We start from the raw sequence: 19524 nt of genomic DNA on the forward strand, positions 1-19524 counted from the left end.
GTCATGGTGATAACGAAAAGCAAGTTATGATTTTATACCTTTCATATAGTTTGTTTACAAGTTATGGTTGAAAGATTTCGCATGACGATAACAACATCATTAACAATGCATTAAGGAAACATGAAAATATCGTAGTATATAATAAGTTAAATGTTAAATGATGGAAATACAAGGTACAACGATTTGATTGGAAATCGAGGCACACATGTTTAACCAGTTACTACAGAAAGGTCGGAGAAGCATGCAAGCCAAACATACAACATAAAAGCCATTATCAACTCTAAAACTCCATCAAGTTCCATCATTACGCTGTCAAAATTGACATTTAATGAGATTCCTACCTAAATTAGCCATATCGTTACTAAAGATTTAGAATCAACAACGCCATGATGCCATCTTCTTTTTTCTTACTCTCAGAATGTTTCAATGTCATGCACTTCATCAAAATGATTAAAACTTATTATCTGGCGATGTAAATTTAATTTTTGCCTGTCATAATAAAACTGGGAATGTGACATAAATTATGAATCAATATGTTGATTTTTGTCTCAAAAGCAAGGGTGCATAAGACCCATCAATCTATCATCAGGACAGGAATTGTTCAGTTTTGGTCTATAAAGAGACGCTCTGTCACATGAAGCGATTTCGCACGGATCTGAAGTAGAACTGAAGAGTTATAACTCAAGCACAATTGATTTTCTCTATTAATACTCGGCACTCGAGTCGAAATTAAACAATTGTTTCCCATAAGTGGCAATTCTTTTCAGTAATACCCTACCATATCTGGCGAATTCGTATTTTCCACATTTTGCTCGCATATAAAAGAGATGGCAATTACAATTCTGAACTGTTATGAATATTTTCTGTCACACAGTTTTACAGACTGATTGACGAAACATATCAAGACTCATAAATATATTTCTTGTTTGCAAACCGTCATCTGAAACCAAATTATATATTTAAATGCATTTACATAATTCCTAACAAGAAAAAGCTCAATAAACATGATTTTTCAATGAATTAAGTTATAAAGTAACATAAATACAATGCGGATCTGTATATGTAGCACATTGATGCAAAGTAAATTTATGTATTTTAGGTGTTCATCTCATTTTAATCAATGCCATTCATTACAATTAAGGCCTCGTTTAAAATTATTTTACACACGAATCAAACTAGAGCATTCAATTTCCTCAATGTAACAAGGTTAAAAAATACCACAATAAAAAAAATCCCATTGAATAAATGCCAGAGCCAAAAATAATAGTTGATTATGCTGCATATTTCATGAAAATCACTTTCTTTCATTTCTAATGCCTGTCAGACTTTCTGTGATTTTTGGCCCAAATCGATGCCGATAAGACAGATTTCACTTCCTTCTCCAAATTTATGTTACCATGGCAACCAAAAACTTGATTGTATGTAATCCATAGGAACTTTTTCTGAAGATGTTAGATTTGTAACAGCTATCAAAGAATCCATTGATTTTCTGTCAGATAATATTAGACACCCAGGCTGATTGAAATTCCTATAAAGTGGCAAACATGATTCTTGTCTGTATCCAATCCAACCACCTAATTTTTACAATGCTACGCAGCACGCGAGATTCAACTGACAACGTCATAGCAATTCCCATTATCCGCCGCAATTTCAAATACATAATAGTAGGTAAACAATATTTCTGTCATACAGATTTTTTATTTATTGTTATAAATGAGGAACAATCACATCAGTTTCCATAAAATTTCCTTAAGCCAGAACAAATCGAGACCTAGATGGGACCTGTCACGATTCCACCAGGAAAGCAAAATATACAGTTTCTTTCCGATTCTGTGGATTTCTTCAGAGACAACAATTACTGCCATGGATCTTGAAATCTGCCTGTCCCTACCTAAAAGCTGCATTTCCTAAGTAATGCATGCTTAGAGGCTATTAATTTTCTTGTGGCTTTTTCTTTCTTTGGGTTTATTCAGTTTAGAATGGGATGGTAAAAAAATTCACCAACTTGTTTCATCCACATCAACACAACAAGAACAAGAGGTTATGGGAAATTTTAAAACAGATTTTAATAATATCTCAATAAATTGTTTCTTACCAACCAAGTGCAGCACAAGTTCAAGAAAGGTCAATGCACCTTGCCCATTATTTGTGGCACTTTATGATTATATGACTGAACCAGGTGTAACATTTAACAGCTTTTTTTAACCATCTCATCATAAAAAGTGCTCATCTGCCTTTATGATGACAGCGGGATAACGGGAGCCTGTTTTTCCAAGAGATCTAAGTCAGTGTTGATGTCAGATAAGCGATCAAACCACATCTCTTATATTAACAACAAGAGGTCTGCCAAGAAAACATCCCCTCATACTGATGACAAAGCTGTATGTGACCTTCAAGACAATAACATTTTAACGAAAAATCAAACTGTTTGTTTTGACTTTTTTCAGGCCTAAGTTTAAAGATGTTTGGCATGACAATCCCCTGATGTGCATCTCCTGCTAATTGCACTGGCGTCAAAGAAGGGGTGCGTTTCCTAGCAGTGTATTCGTTTATAACCTCAGGGCCATTCCTTTCTATAATAAAACCTCCAAGACTGCTTTAACTGGGCCTTTATGAAAAGTTATAGAAATATCGAAGGAACCAATGTCAAGTTTAATTAATTAATTTGTCAGTAACTTAATGAACAAAACAACTGAAATCAGAACTAGAAGTTTGCAATGTACGTTAATTTATAGTAACGTACAGTACAACATAATGATATTCTATCACATTACTGCCAGAAACATTGTCCATTAATGTAATACTATTTAAAGTAAGCTGTTACAAGATAACGTCAAAGTGGTATTGAGGGTCCTTTTAATGTTTGCCAAAAAAAGAATTCCATCTTAACTCGAGTTTATGTAACCGCAGATGTGCAAACCAGCTTCTTTTCAAAAACCCTTCCTTAAAAACGAGAGAAAGGAAAGGCCAGAGAAGGAAAGATTTTAAGATCCATGGCAATTAACGGAATCCTAAAATACCAATTAATTCTAAGGGGAAGGGGAAGTTTGTTCAAGAGGATCAGACCTGGTTTTACAAAAAAACCGATTTCAAATCCCACACAACCACACATTTTTTGGTATTAGGTGACTCTTCAACACTAAAAGAAAGGCAAAAAATTAACAGAATAATATTTTCCAATCAACTCTAAAATTTTAAAGAACCTGGTAAGTCCTTTAATTGATACTTTAAAAGTAAGGCAAGATTACGTGCTTCATATGATTACAAGTATTTCAACATTTTTTTTTTAAACAAAACCAGTTTAAACAGGATCGTTTATTAAATTGAACTGTCATTTCATCAATGGAACCAAACAGAATTCTACCAGTGACTTTGATGCTTAAGAGTATGTATGCCTTAATCATGTTACATTTTTCCAAAGAATCTCCATGATTTTAGGAAAACGAAATTTGGTCTGTAGCATAAACACATTTACTAATAAGGAAGCCCTTAAATGTAGTTACAGACATGGTCTCATGTCGGCTTTTATTATTGTGTACATAGAAAATCACATTACAGAAACCCGCAAACTGACATCTTTGATGTCTTAGAAAAAGTTGAGTCTGAACGTTTTATGGCTCCAAAAAAATCCCAAACAAGTAATATCTTTTTTAAAGCCACAATTTAGCAGTCAGCTGATCAGTTTTACTCCTGACATAATGCAATGATTTTAATTTCAAGGAACATAATTTTGAGAAACATTGGCAGCTTGAGCCATCCATCAACTCAGGAAAGCATTTTTATTATGAATGTATTTTTTTCATTTAAATGCAAGAAACGGACAACAAAAGTCAATGAAACAAAGCATAGAAAACTTCTTAAAAGAAGAATGTTGAAGTAGGTGCCAATGTTTGTTTGTTATTGTTAATTCTCTCAGTTAATCAAGGCACAAAACTCAATAAAATTTGATCCAGAGTTAAGGGTCTTGTAATACATAAAAAGGGTTTTAGACTGATTGGGTGTTGCAGGAGGGAAAGAGTTCTAAGGTTGAAAATGACACATTGTAACAGGCTGCTTAGAATGAACATTACGTATTTGACAGGAAATATTAGAAATTGTGTTAATTTAAAGTAATACTTATAAGGATCAACTGTCCATATGCTTAAACTTTGTATATATTAAATAATCATACATTATAAGTTTAAATCAAAGCAAGAGAAATATTTGATTCTCTGAAGCATTTGAATCTATGAAGGCAGAAGGGAAGACTTGCAGCTCTCCATGAGGGCAGAATTAGCTTTAGGATGCTATCAAAAAAGCTGCTCTTGGTCTTTGAGCTAAAACTCTTTAGTTATCACCTAAGATATATGAGTATGTTTAGGCAAGACAGCCAGTCTGCTGTAGCAATGAAAACAGTTGGCTATTTTTTCTTTCTTTGAAAAACAGACAATCTAAAAATAGCTCAACCTATTCCAGCAGTTTGATAAATAACCAAAAATCAAAGGTTTGGGCTCAATGCCCACTGATTTCAATCAAACGTTGTAATAAATCTGGGGAAGAAAAAACAACTCCTGCCGTCCTTTCTATCTCTCTAGAATATAGACAAGAAAACCTAAATGAGATCAATCTATCTTAAGATGCAGAATTTTCAGACAGAATTGATTTAGAGCGCTAACAATTTCATATGCACAGGAACTTCTTTTCAAGGCAAAGCTGAGAAATTCCGTCCCTATTCTATACGGAACATTTTAATTCATCAAGCCAAAATCAATCGCAGAGTTTCCCTATTCTTTACTACGGACTTTTCTGACAGATATGTTTTGACATGAGCCCGGGAATTAGATTTTCGCAACTTGCTAATACAGTTTTCGGAAGAAAGATTTGTGCTGGTAGCAATTTATATGTTAAGAACTTTCGAAAGAATATATTTTGCTGAAAATGAAGATGATGAAAAATTTGGTTTATAGTTATATATATAAACTCCCATCTTGTCTCCATCCTTTCAATCAGATATTATATGGCTGATATGAGCATTTCTCACACAAATTAACTTTTCAGTCATCGTCCACAAATATATTCAAGTTTCCTCGCTATTTTATTATAGTGTTATATTCCTTGAATGTAGAAATGACTCAAATAGCGTTAAAACTCATATATCAGCCTGGGTTTCGTAAGCAATTATTTTCATAACTGAAATAAGATAAATAAATGTTTGTTGTTAATTTTCTGATAAAAATCAAGCAATTTTTTACTATTTCTTTCATCATTTCGAACCATTAACTTTGTAAAGAGTGTTAATTAACTTACTTTGATTTCAAACAGTAGTTCACCCTAACAAGATTTGTTTATAATGCTATGACATAATTTATTTAGCTATAATGACATCATTAAACACTTTTTGCTCAACATCATTTTCCCCTGAAATAATACATCACAAAAATCTTGAAGTGAATATTTACAACTTTACACCAAAATGTCACTTCTTGAAATCTGTACGAGACTCTTGTGTTATAATTCAAGATAGTCCTGTCTGACATTACAACGTCATTAAGTAAAAAGGCAATTTGATAGAGGATACACTTAAATGAAGTAAGATCTGACAAGTATGAAATGGTACATTAATATCTAAGATTTAATTAGTAGTTGCTTGCTGTCAATTTTCTTACACAGAACAGTATATTATTATTTCTTAACGTGTCCTCGTAAACGTAGTCTTTTTAATGTAGTCTTTTGAAAAAAAATAAATTCTAACATCATCAGCAGCAGTCCGTGTTTGGTAGAAATCTAGCTGTACCGAAGTCATTTGCTACTGTATAAATAATACACAAACATATCATATTCATAAAGAAATAAAACAGTTCAAAATCAAATAAATATAAATTCATAAAAAACAGCAAATGCATAAATCATAAATAATTAAATCTCAATCATTTTTCCTGCAAATATATCATAAATTTTCACCTGAATAGTTTACAATGGCAAAGTCATTCCAGGATTTGATAAAGGGAATAATTTAGTGAGATGTTTTGTTTAACTTGGCAGCAGACTAATGAGCTTTAAAAACGTTATTACATCTTTTTTTTTATTTTTATCTTTATACAACTTTAAATGATCGATATTTTGTTCAGATCAAAATAATTCCCGGTTTTTAATACCAAGTTTGATTGAACTATTAATAAATTTTTCATTCTGCGCTTTAAACCTCAAAAGAAATTTTCAAGTAATGCATTAAGATATAATGAATGACGCTTATGATAGTTTCTCCAACTATCAATATATAAGCCTTAAATTAAGGGTGGAGTGGCAGTCCTGATACTGGTAGTATCTAGATGATGTGCCATTAGCAGACTTAAAAGATTATAGAGAAATACTTTAACACCCCCTGATGCACATTTAACACCCCCTGATGCACATTTAACACCCCCTGATGCACATTTAACACCCCCTGATGCACATTTAACACTATATACAATCTGATAGTTTCACAACTAATCATTTATTCTAAATGATGTCTTAAAACTGTCCTTAAATAATTTTTCAGCTAAGTAAAACCTGGTACTCTCATATTTCATGACCTTTATGATGTCTGAAGACTCAGTGTCAGTCTAATTATAACCCTATACAGTTTTATAACTAATCATTGACCTTGATGGTAATTCGTGGGGTTTAAAAATGCCAGAAAGTACCAAAACTTTCTTTGGTTTAATATAGCTTGGAACCTTTAGGCATTTTAACCCGACAAATTACATACTATGTTCGTGTCTATATGTAATATACCTCTGTGCCGGTTTGTAGTTTTGTCGAACATCAACATGGCATCCTCAATCTGAAAGATATAATGAAATATACATATTATTTCAGATAAAAACATTCAAAGAATATACAAAATACAAAGAATAACCATTGTTTAGGCTTGCAGGATTTTTACATCACAGAGGGACATAGCATAGCTATAAAATAACTACTTGAATGTCAATGCGATCTCCAACGTACGAACATGACCATGTAAAATCGAGAGGGACATAGCATTGGTATGATACAACTGCATCAGTGCGATCTTCAAAGTATATGTATCATGTAAAATCTTAACATAACATTAGTTTCTGCTCAACGTTGAATGTCTTACATCAATTTAACCCATAAAACACAAGCTTGACACTCAAATGATCATCTTCTATTACTTATGCGTGGTCTTTTCTTTATTTCTTTTCATTGTTTTATAGCATAACATTACAACAAAGCTCGCTGACAAATAACGATTACACATTTAGATGAGATTGCAATTTGATTAAAGAATCTTAACCCCATCGCTTTACGACATTATTTGTCATTATTCGTAATAAGGCAGGGTGGACAGAGTTATCAGAGACAAATCTCTTAATGCCAAGAGAACAAAAGATGTTAAGACATAACCATGATTGTATCATTTCTTTTCCGTCAACCTTCTAACTAACATGTCAACTGAATGCCAAGCAAGTCTCAACTTTGTTCATTTATTTTGACATTGTTTTTTTTTCCTACCGTTCTTTTTTATTTGTTTTTTGCTCAAGTGATTGTGTTAAAATTAAAAATTATATATTCTGATGCTTTTGAAGATCGTTACATAAACTTATGCTTAGTCTGAACCTCATTGGCAATATATTGCGCAATCGTGTGATATTGTGATGAGGGGAGAAACCAGAGTACCTGGAGAACTTGACCCACTTATAATGTATGGCTCGGCTGACCACAAACCAGACTCGCATATGCACAGGCCGGAAATCGAACCTGTGACTACTTGATGAGATGCAAGTTTGTTAACCACAGCACTTACGGGACATCTGTGTTTTGGTTTGAAAATGATACTTATTAATTATTCATTCCTTTCATGTATAAAACAACTTGTCTCAGACGACTGGCAATGTATTCAAACCACATTTTATCTTCTTAATAAATGTAATGGCAAATCTAATGGTCTGAGTTTTTCTGTTAAAATTGTACTCCTAACACGGTTTTTTCTCTTTAACATGAAAAATAAACAAACAAATAAATTCTTTAAAATTGTATTTTATTAATGCTTTTAACCTTTCCTTGATCAAAATATGCTAATTCCTACACTTTTGTTCATGTTTTGCCGAGAATTTTGCAATTAAATCAGTTTAAATTCTAATTTAAATGACATTAGTCATGCTATTGGCTCGGGGGTGTATAAATCTTAATGGCTTGTTTAATAATACAGTTTTACCATTATTTAAAGACTTAAAAATAAATGTTTTCAATTAATTTTTTGCCTGAACAGACTTTCATTTGAATAATAAGCGCCATAGATTTTTGACCCAGCCTTGAATTCATGAATATAATATATGGTGAATGCACACACTTTAATGATTTATATATGTTAATTATAGGATAATTCAATAAACTGAATGACAATGCTATCAATTATTAAGCTCCTTTGACTTCAATACTTTTATCCGTCATGGCTAAAAATTATTTTACATATAAGAAAGACATAAAATAAATAAACATTAATTTGCTTAATGAAATTCATCACTTTTTGTTTTGTATAAATTATGGTATTAAAATTACTTAAATATTGACATTCTGACATACATGATGTTTAAAATTTTGAACTTTTATTTTACCCAACAGTAATGTCATTTATAATGCCCCCAGTCTTCCAACACATATTTTAATGGCTACCTGACAGTCAAATTTCTATTGCAAAAAAACCTCTGTTCATAAAATTCATTTTGGCTGGGATACTGCAAACAAATATTCTGGGGCAAAGGTGGAACCAATATGAATGTCAGGAATTGCATTTGAAGTTACAAGATTTCTTACAAAATTGACATCTTTTATGAAAATTGAGGAAAATCAAAACTGACCAATCAGAGAATAGCTGTAAATCTGATTTGTGTCTGTCAGACATGACAGCATTTTTTTGAGTTGATCTAAGACATGAATCCAGTTTTGGGTAATTCTATGTCATTTCGGTATACCATCTCTTTATTAATGTCCAATATACATCAAACTCTAGATTAGATGCCATATTAACATTGACCCCCATTTTGCTGTTAAGGAAAATCTACTTGAGGAAAATGAACAATAACAACAACCTTCAACATTGAAGCATCTTGAATCTTGATCAGCATGAATCTAATGAAGATAAAATATTTGAATATATATTGACAAAACTTGTCCAGCATTTAAACCACAAAACTTTTTAAACATGAGCGCTACCAAGCGAACGAAAACGTTGTATATCATGTTCGTGTTGTTGTTGTTTTTTAAACAAGGGACATAACTAAGTATTTGTAAAACTAGAGTTATGCCCCTTGCTACACATTCGTGCATCAGGTTTTCGGCAACATCAGTACCAAGTTTTATATGAATATCTTTTACTGCTTGAGTTATGACCAAGGTTTAAGTTTCTCCACAGTGATGGCGCAGACAACACCAATTTCACTTTGACGTTCCTTAAAGTTTTTCCCTATAACAGATTAGCTTAAAAATGGTGGCATTATTTCAATTGTATAATTTAAGTAATTATTTTTAAATAACGTAATTTTGCTCCCCCAAAAATCCTGTTATGCGTATTAAACATTATACTAATGACATGGCGATAGAAACATGATACATAATAACACTAAGGCATTGTCACTTTCCTGTTACAAACTGGTAACGAAATATTGTAACGTTAGTCGATTCCAGTTCAAAGGTATTAATTATAGACTCAACACAATGAAATGAAATTTCTTATAGAAATTTATGAATCCTCCTATCAAACAGGAAAATTGTATTTTGTTTCCTTATTATAATCAGAGGTTTAAGATATTTATTTCTAATTTTAGTGATTAAATTGGCTTTAGTAAAATAATAAAAATATTAATGACATTGTTAAACAAGATTTTTTATCCTCTTTATAAATCTACTTTGCCAATAATAAAAAAACTTGGAAAAATATGTAAATTTATGCAAAAAATTAAGTTAACTTAGCTTGGTTTGTGCATGTTTGGTGCATTTTTTAAAATCATCAACACAAAAAATTATCAAATTATAATTAACTACAGTTGACTATCAGGAGATGAATATATCTGATATCTTCTTTCGAACTGTAAATAATTTCAAGACTGTCAAAATGTGCAGTATTATGCGACTGCCGAAGCCTAGCTGATGTACTTGATTACCTCAATACCCGACTCATAAGCGTACAATGAATAGTCTTTGACCTGTGCATTAGCTCTGATCTATCCGTATCATGCAATGTCTGTGTGTTGATGTTTATTAAATTGACGAATAAAAAAATGTTACTCTGCGTTCAGACATGCTCTAGTCAAACTTAACAAAACTAAAACAATGAGCTTTTGAAAATAGTAAACTGTGTAAACATTTTTACAATTCCTCAATTGTTAGGCAGCGACCCGAAAAGAAAAATGCTCGTCAGATGTCAAAATTTGCTGAAAAACTGACAAGCCTACATGCAGACTTCTAGATCATAATATAAGACAGGATCGCATTGTTTTGATTTTTTCAGCCGAGTACAGTTGTCCTAAAATGAAAACATTTTTTTTATATCAAACAAAAATCGCGTGTCTTAAATAAATAATAAATAATAGTTATGACAAGTTGTAACCTATAATTCAGTCCTCTCTCTATCAGAAAACAAATTCTTACTTTTTTATATTCTGATGTGATTATAATTCCGTAATTACATGAATGGTTTTGTTGTTGTTGTGTTTTTTTCTAAAAAATATACAAGCTAAATATGATAGTAAATAGTATGATCAAATTATGTAAATGATCTGGAAACGTGTTTTGCAATAAACACATTGTCTGATAAAACGTCAGACAGATAAAATACTTCCAGTCACATGGGTAGCATTTACACGCTATTTTGCCTCCAAGAAAGATGTGTTGTGACAGTTACAGAAGCGTAATGTGTTTTACAGATTATAAAAGCCTCTGCCCAACATACAGTTAGGCATAGTTTTTTAGGTATATAAACATGTGCAGAAAAATACAACATGATTGATAGTAATACAGATGTATACATTACTGATTAGTTGAATAAAAGCTTTAAAGATAATGATATAATTATGTCTTCAGGAGAAATACATTATGGAGATATTTCATACTTTGATATTATTTTTAAACATCTTTTTGCAGGGCCGTACATTGAATGTTTGATCTTCACAAGAAACATTTTCCTTGTTGGTTTTACAGCCAAAACGTAATCAAATCACACCTCATAAGGTTGGTTCTATCCCAATACACCTTGATTAAACACGTAAACTGTCTTCCAGATAACGCACACAATTTCTTAGAAAACATGTTTTTATTCACAGATTTATCATTAAATTTACAGCTGTCAAGGGTATATGCCAGCTTTAGTGACAAGCATGATAATGATTTTCACACCAGGTTGATAATTGGTGACACCGAATGAGTCCACAAATACTTTGACCCATCAATTTTTATCTACAGCACTTCAATATCTGCAATTCAATCAATAGGAGATTGAGAATACCTGCTGTGCTATCCAGAAAGGCTTTTACTTTCGAGGCTTGTCGTTAAAAACATTACGAGGAGTGCATATCATTATTTGAATCAAAACGTTAACCAAAAAAACTGTTATCTAAACTCCCTTCTTTGCGTTTAATTGTGCATATAAATATTTTTATAAGTATATTAAATATATTTAAGACCATTCTCAAGTACTATAAATCAGAAAGCACGCTAAAAAAAATAAATTGTGTTAACTACTTTAAGTTTTATTTATTTTAAATATTAAAATCACTAATGGAAGCAAGATATTTTGAAATCTGAACGACTCAACAACGTCAACACGCCTAAAAATAAACACGCAAGCAATGTCATGAAAAATGAACATTTAGTTTTAATGTCCACTCCTAATGAGGGCTTCAACTGCGTATATATATATAGCCTTTGATGTTGACTATGAATAAGAAATATGTTTTCATAATTTACTTTATTTAATGTCATCCTTATTCAAAGTGACACCAGTACTATGAATATGTCATGTTCATCATCTCGAAGAATGAGTTTGGGAAATTTATTGATGAATTTTTTATTATATCATTCCCGGTCAGCGATCTTTAGAGACAAGTCATAACTAATGATCTTAAAGAGAGGCTGGAATCATCCTTTATAGAGTAAGAACAAAATCGTTGCCGTTAAAACCGTGTAACTAGTAAATAGTTAATGACTGATAACGGTGTAAATGATGCTGTTTTTAGGCTAGGCAAACGTACTCTTTGTCATGCATATTTAATATGGCGTTAAAAACTGCACCACATCTAAACATAGCACTTTAGATTCTGCTCTGTCGATACAGAAAGATTGACGCAATATTCGCACCAATTAAATCGAACAGCATGGGTGAGCAGTCAACTATTGAAATCAATACGGAATGTAACTATTGCTTTTGTAATTATGACAGGCAAACTGGTGAATATAATAAATTGGGTGTCATTTTTATTAGGAGAACTCTCTCTTTTATGCATATTAATTGCTGAATACCGGGACGAAAAACTCTCAAAGAAGCTATGCTATTCCATCGATGCCTTAATTAATATTTATTTCTGAAATATAATTGATCATTTTTTTTATTTGATTTATATCATTTACTGTATTAACATTTATAAAAAATGTACAAGGGGACTATTTGATCAACATAATTGTCCTTAAATTAATTTAATTCTGTGTGTTCTTTAAATAGCACCAGCAAGACTTTTCATAAGCAAAAATAAATAAGCAGCTGCAATTTCTTGATTGCATCAATTGCATTCGCCAAAATGAGCCGTTATTTTTTTCCAAAAATTTACAAGTGCCAATAAAAAATCCATTTTTCAAATAACAAGTTCAGCTAGCTAATAAAAGGATTATTAACCTGTGCTAGAACCTTTTGAAGATGACAGTCCAAGTTCATGTGTACTTCACTGCTTGACAGGCCACTAATTTTCTATTTCGTCAATGACAGAATCATTGACGCTTTAATTAAGTTTTTGAAACTTGTTATGACCCAAAAATGAGTGATTTTTTAGTCACTTAATGTTGCAATTACAAAATATGGACAGGAGGATGATGTTGTAACCTAATATGCTTAATGAATAACCCAAGGTAATGCTTCCAAACCCAAAGGAACAAGGCGAACGCAAGGGTCCTAACAAAGGAATGGATCCCACCCTAAGAAATGGGTCCAACCCCAAAGAAATGGATCCTACCCAAACAAATAGGTCATCACAAAGGAATGGGGCCATTTTATGCCAATCTTAAGTAACAGGTCCAACCCAAAAGAATGGGGGTCATTTTATGCCAATCTAACATCACCAGGGTGCAACTGAGAGGAAAGGGCCCTTTTGATCCAACAACAAATATTTAGCCTGTTAATACAAACATGGGAAATCAGGGATTTGTAATATTCAATATCAAAATAATATTAACACTCAGGTAACTATGGCAACTGAACATACTTTTTGAGGTGAGTTCATGGCCTTTTCAGACACTTAAACATTTTTCAAAGCTTTGATCAGCAATAACAATAGTGCAATTAAGCTTTTCAAAAGGGTTCCCAGGTAAAGGGTCAAAAAGGGGTCACTGAGGTTTCCAATGTGTGTAAGTTTAAGACTTTGAGTTTCATAGCAAAGCAACACAATAAAGTCAGACAAAAAACTCCGAAGCAGTGCTGTTTATTCTGTAAGTAAACACAGTATGGCATGATGCAGGCTATGTGGTGTCCCAACAAATCCCATATAGTTATAAGAGAATGCCAACATGCCTGAATAAATGATGAACAGTTTCATTACAGAACCTTCTAAACCCATGATGACTTCTCATCAATATTTCATGGTGTTAGCACCACAGTGATATTTCATGCATTGCCGCCACCGGTACCATTTTCCTCCCTATAAAAGGCATCAATACCACCATTTAGGGAATTTCACAACTTTCACGAATGATAGGCGTTAATTAAGATTTTTGTTTATGAGTCTTATGATACTTGTCTACCCTAAGTGACGAAGCTGATACATTTTTTATGCCACAAAGATTAGCATTTACACACGTTAATATCATATATTTAAGGTAACAACGCGCTCCATTTATGGATATTAATTCCGAGAGCCAAGATTAATTCCTAAACCCAATAACATCTTCAGTATGGATTGAATGCTTCTTTACATTCAAATAACTCATCCGAAAATCCATAAACTCTATTATGCAGTTTCGTTGCCTTATTGAATGCATACATAAAGACTATACAGAAATTTTGATTACGATTTTGCATTCAGGGGACCCACATACATTTCTATTTATTACAGAAAGTCATCAATAAATTTCGCATACATCCCCATAGAACACGTGGAAAACTGTGGGTTGATTTAAGACAATGCAGGAAAATTGGATTAACTTCGATAAATAGCAGTTGTGGTTCTTCAAGATTAATCTGTATCACAATGTCTCTGAAAAAACAGGCGAGACAAGCGTTGATCGAAGAAATGGCCATTTCTATAATAGAAATCAGGCTTTCATAAATCTTCTGCTAACCCGAGACGTCTCGTCTCTCAATCTCTACTCTTCCTCTTTCTTGAACAAATATCATCCAATTAAGAGTTATAGGATGCATTGTTTTATTCTAGACATTATATACGAAACATCCAATGAAATTCATCCTCTTGCATAATGCATATTTACATTTAAGAAATGGAAGCGTATTACACATAACACGCAATTTCATACATGTAATACATGGAATTCCTGTCTCTGGCAACACAGTAGCATTAATTTTTGTAGTAGCGATTGTATTAACATATAGTCTGTATTACTAGAGAAAAGATCGGTCATTACAGTAATTATTTCCCGTCATTACGACTCCCTTTCCTTTAATCGGAGTGGAAGTGCACAGCAATCATACGCCACTTCAAACTGCATTGATTCAAGCACTTATTCTTCTCCTCTCTTTATTCCAAAGTGTTTCGGGATTTGACTAAGTATTTTGTGAGATATAATATCTAATATCTAAGGAAAATCTTATTTTGTCCTAAGCTTGTGGTGCCAAAATGGCCTCTACTTTTGGAGCCATCTATAATGGCATTATATTTTCAGGGATGTGATTGAGGCAGCTGATGGGCTGCAAATTTATCATTCCTACTATGGGTTCTGGGGACACTTTTGACCCCCATTTTAGTATGGCTGTCAAAGGAGGTGAAGCACTGAACAGACCAGCCAGCTGCATTTCAAAGTTGTCAAGAAAGATTGGTAACTGACCAGTTACTGACCACTTCATGAATGTGAAGTTTTCTCCCTTATTTACAAGAGACCTGGTCAAAATGGCTGAAATGTTATCTTTATCAAACCATGGTCATTTATCAAGAATAACAAACAAAGTCTATCTACAGCTTAAATAGATTTATATCAAATGTCAGAATGTTATCAGTGGATAGAGACATTCAATATAAACTGTTTCTAATGTTCTTAAAATGGGATTTAAGGTTTGACCTCCAGATATAAATTGGCCAGATATCTCTGAAAATCTTAACAAAGAATGACACAATTTTGATAAAGAAATGTAACTTTTATACAACACAAACAGCTGACTAATGCTTAGCAATGTACTAATACAGAGGTTCAATTTTTTTTCAATGCACATCAATATTAAAGTCACCTGCCAAACATCTCCCAAAAAGTTTGTGTGCATTGTAGATGATGTAATTTTCTTGTGTGCATCAATATCATAAAATCAATGGCAGTTCCTGATTCCAATCTCCTGGGTATATCTTCCTGTTGACACTGTTATGATTTGTGTCTCAGATTAATTGGTTGAGCATAAACATCCCAGGGTGCTCCCTTTAGATCCCTTTATCCTGCTGGGTGAAGTGAACTATACTGGACAACATTAATTTCTTTTATCAGGACAACAAATCTTAATAAGTGACACTTTTGTGTAGGAAGCATTCTTTGCTTTTATCATATGTAGTGCTGTTGCCAAAACATATTTCTTTCAGTTTTTTTGGCTCAATATGTATGAAATATTAGCCTTGTGTACTTAATGGTTTGGCAATATGAGTAAAACACATCTAGAGGCTTAAAACAGACTTTGCTACCTCGCTGGAAGCCTGAATTAAAAAGGCAGAAAACTCCAAGAAGCCAGTGTTAACATTAAAACCAGGCAAGTATTTCAGAGAAAATCTGAGGTCAGGGAGCAATCTAGCTCCAGGGGGACCCACAGGATTTCAACAATCCTGTAAATTGTTAATGAAAAGTCAATGAGATTAGAAACCAAGATCCTTAGCAGAACATAGAGCAGGGTATTCAACCCTTGGTGATTTTTAAGACCTATGTAGAAGTAAAGATAACAACTTGCTCATATGTAAGAAACAGCCAAGTGACTCTTTGTCTAGCATGAAAGGGTAAACCGGAACCAAAGTACATGATACTTCAATCTGAGTTTGTGTAACATGCATTAGAGATAATGGGTGTCTGCTGTCTATGAATGGAAAATCCATGGAATCGTGCAAACCTCGGGTCTAATTAATTCATAATTAATTGAGGATACATGTATTTCATCAGCAAGCTGATGAATTTCACTTTTCCTGAATAAAATGTAAACAGAATCCTACATCTGGCCAGAGAAATAAACAAGCTTAATTAAACAGATCTGAATCTAAACCAAGTTATATGTAAACACCATGTGAGGCACATTTGTTTGTATGCCCAGAAGGTGAGTATGTTCTGGCACTGGCAGTCTAATCTTCAGGTGAACCATTCCAGTTTACCAATCTATATGATAATGGCAGTTGACAATAACTGTCAAAGAGATTTACTGACCATAAAGTCTACTTAAATATGGCATAGATTAAAAGTTGCAGTTGGCAAGTCTTTAAATGTGCCATAGTTATTTGTAATCTGAAAGGATAACAAGACTTATCAGGGTTAGTTAATGAACTAGATAAGGTCAGGACCATCTTATCTGATGGCTATCACCACTGGTCACTAAATAGCGGTGGTCAGTAAGTAGCTAGTTTGTCCCGGTGACATTATCAGTGATATCTGGCTGATTTCGGTTATCTTGCCTGATCATCTGTGACAGGTTGTTGTCAATACACTATGCATCAACAGTTTGTACATAACACATGTGACCTCACCTTAGGGCTCAGGGAATGAAATGGCTGCGCTGACATCTATGTTTAAGTGTGTTCATGTATATTTTAGTGTGACAAGTCTGCCACATGAACCTTGTGTTTAGTTAAGTGTTTTTGCTGTTTTTGTGGAAACTTCTTGGTTCAGCCAGGCTTAACCTTTGGAAGAAATGCATCTTAGAATATATTTCTCTCTGGGAAAACAATAAACTATGACCTCTGTCGGCTGAAAACAGTATTTCCTGGGTTTTGTGGTAAATGCATCATTAAATACTCTTCAAGTTTGGAGATCCAGTTAGTTTGTGCTTTCTGCACTTTTCAATTAGGAGGGGAAAGTTTGGTAGATAAAGTGGCATAAGAGGTCAGATTAATCCATTTTCTGGGTGACAGCCATCCCCAAATCCACTGACTTTTTGAATCCTCTTCGAACTCCCCAACCAAACTGGTTCTGACATGTATCAGCATTCATAAACAGTTGTGTGCCAGTACTTGGGGAAACATTATAGAGATTGTTCTCACCATAAATCCTCTTTTGAGATGCCATCCAGTAGTGAACTGGAGCAGTTTGTGGTAGGGCAGCTTGCACGTTTGCATAGCAGCAATTATCCTAATTTCTTTGACAAAGGCTTTTTCCTTTTTCTCTTTAGCATACCTTTGTGCAGGAGCAATTAATTAGTACTTATACTACATAAAACAACTGCCAATTGCTTCTGTTAAAAAGAAAAAGCTGAGAAAAGAGTATCAGTGCTACAAAATCATGCCCGCAATTGATGCAATGCTGAGCGATTCAGACTATTGATCATGTAGTTTCTTTAGTATGTCTCCATGTGTTTTCCCAAAGGCAACATAACATTGTATACTGTTTCAAATGTATCAAATGTATCACTTCAGGAACAGTTTGTATATATTTGGTATTATTCTTCTTTCGAGACAAAACTCCCAATCTCATCCCGATTTATTTTACGTAATTAAAGCGTCTTCCCTTCGAAATCTGCCCCTATGCTGGAAAACTGACTGTTCAAGACTTCCGTTTTCTAAACCAGCCATTGGTATTCTACAATTGCTGACATTCTACTTGGCAAGAGGTGAATACCAGAGCGGGTTGCAGCACTGTCAGACACCTTGGATGGCATTGTGTAACTGATGACATGACACTTTAGCCTCTTTTATGCATTTGCTGTGGAATGTGCAGACATTAGAAGCAATGGTGGGCTGGCTATCCTTGCATATCATATGCAGCGCAGAACACCCGTATCCTTGGAAGTGTGAATGTGGAAAGGTTCTAGCTGCCTCTTACTGGTAGAACCTTTCCGCTTTCACCAAAACAGGAAAGTGGTATCCAAGAGAGATATGTCAATCATTACTGGACACCTGCTTCTCTAGTGGGTCATTAACATAGTTATGGACTGGTCAATTAGTGGACAACAAGATCACATGTCACCATTAGGTAACACTGTATGATGAACTAATTGGGTAATTAACTGGAGTTACTGCAGGTACATCATTGGTATTGTGTATTGAAACAACAGTTGATGTATTGGAATGTCATTTATTGCTCTTGTTTGTTTGTCTTAATTACCTGATCATTTTGACAGAATTATTCCTATTTGACACTATATCACTAGTAAAATGGTTGCTTTCAGGTGCAAACTGGATATCCACAAATGAGATTATCAATTGCTCTAAACTTTCTCAATTCTGAAAAAGACATTCTGGACATTCTCCCTTGCCTTTCGCAATTTATATCCCACTTAGTTTTTCCTCACTGTCTTATTTCTTATTACTAATGGAAAGTGAGACATCTTGCATCCTTGACATTTTATGGAAAGTAATTCAAAGACCTCTTACAAAGAGATTACCTTCAACTATCAGAAGTGTCTTGAATATGTTTGTGTCTACAATCTAACTCAACTTGTGGTGTTTCTCTCATTTATGGACACTTTCAACATATTTGAAAATGTTTGCTCTAAAAAGGTAGAAATGGTTCTGACATTGCTTCTATTCTTTCAAAAAAGGTTATTCTTACTGAAGAACAATAACAAACAGTATACTTCAGACTGGCATGCAGGGCAAATGAAAGTGAGTAAGTGTTTCGGGTAAAACATAGTGCTGAGAAAGTGATAAAATTAGTTGGCAATCATAGGACGCTGAAACGTCAGTCAAAAATCACTGGAATGCAGCTATGATCTACTATGTGCAGAAGCTGTACATGGTAACTTTTAGATTTATACAAATTGTTTCTGGCTGAAAAGTGAAAATTACAGGTGCAAACTCTCAAGATGCTGTTCTATTGCATTTAATTAAGTTGCTGTTTTCAGGAATTTCCAGGTCATCCCAAGATAATTTCAACACATTTTGAAATATATAGGTTCTAGACACTGATGGGTAAATTGGTCACCAGTATGCT

At 33.4% G+C, this 19524-nt stretch overlaps 1 protein-coding gene across 7 annotated transcripts in view; it reads right to left on the bottom strand.

The window, feature by feature from the left end:
• LOC128229981 (RNA-binding protein Musashi homolog 2-like) overlaps positions 1–19524 on the bottom strand; it is an 82125-nt gene that overhangs the window by 32382 nt on the left and 30219 nt on the right. For all 7 annotated transcript variants that reach the window (XM_052941935.1, XM_052941931.1, XM_052941929.1 and 4 more), the window contains one exon: positions 6757–6805. In XM_052941935.1, coding sequence (XP_052797895.1) covers positions 6757–6805 — 49 coding nt within the window. The remainder of the gene's footprint in view (positions 1–6756; positions 6806–19524) is intronic.

This window comes from Mya arenaria, chromosome 4, assembly GCF_026914265.1.
Source record: "Mya arenaria isolate MELC-2E11 chromosome 4, ASM2691426v1".
Classification (NCBI taxonomy): Eukaryota; Metazoa; Mollusca; class Bivalvia; order Myida; family Myidae; genus Mya; species Mya arenaria.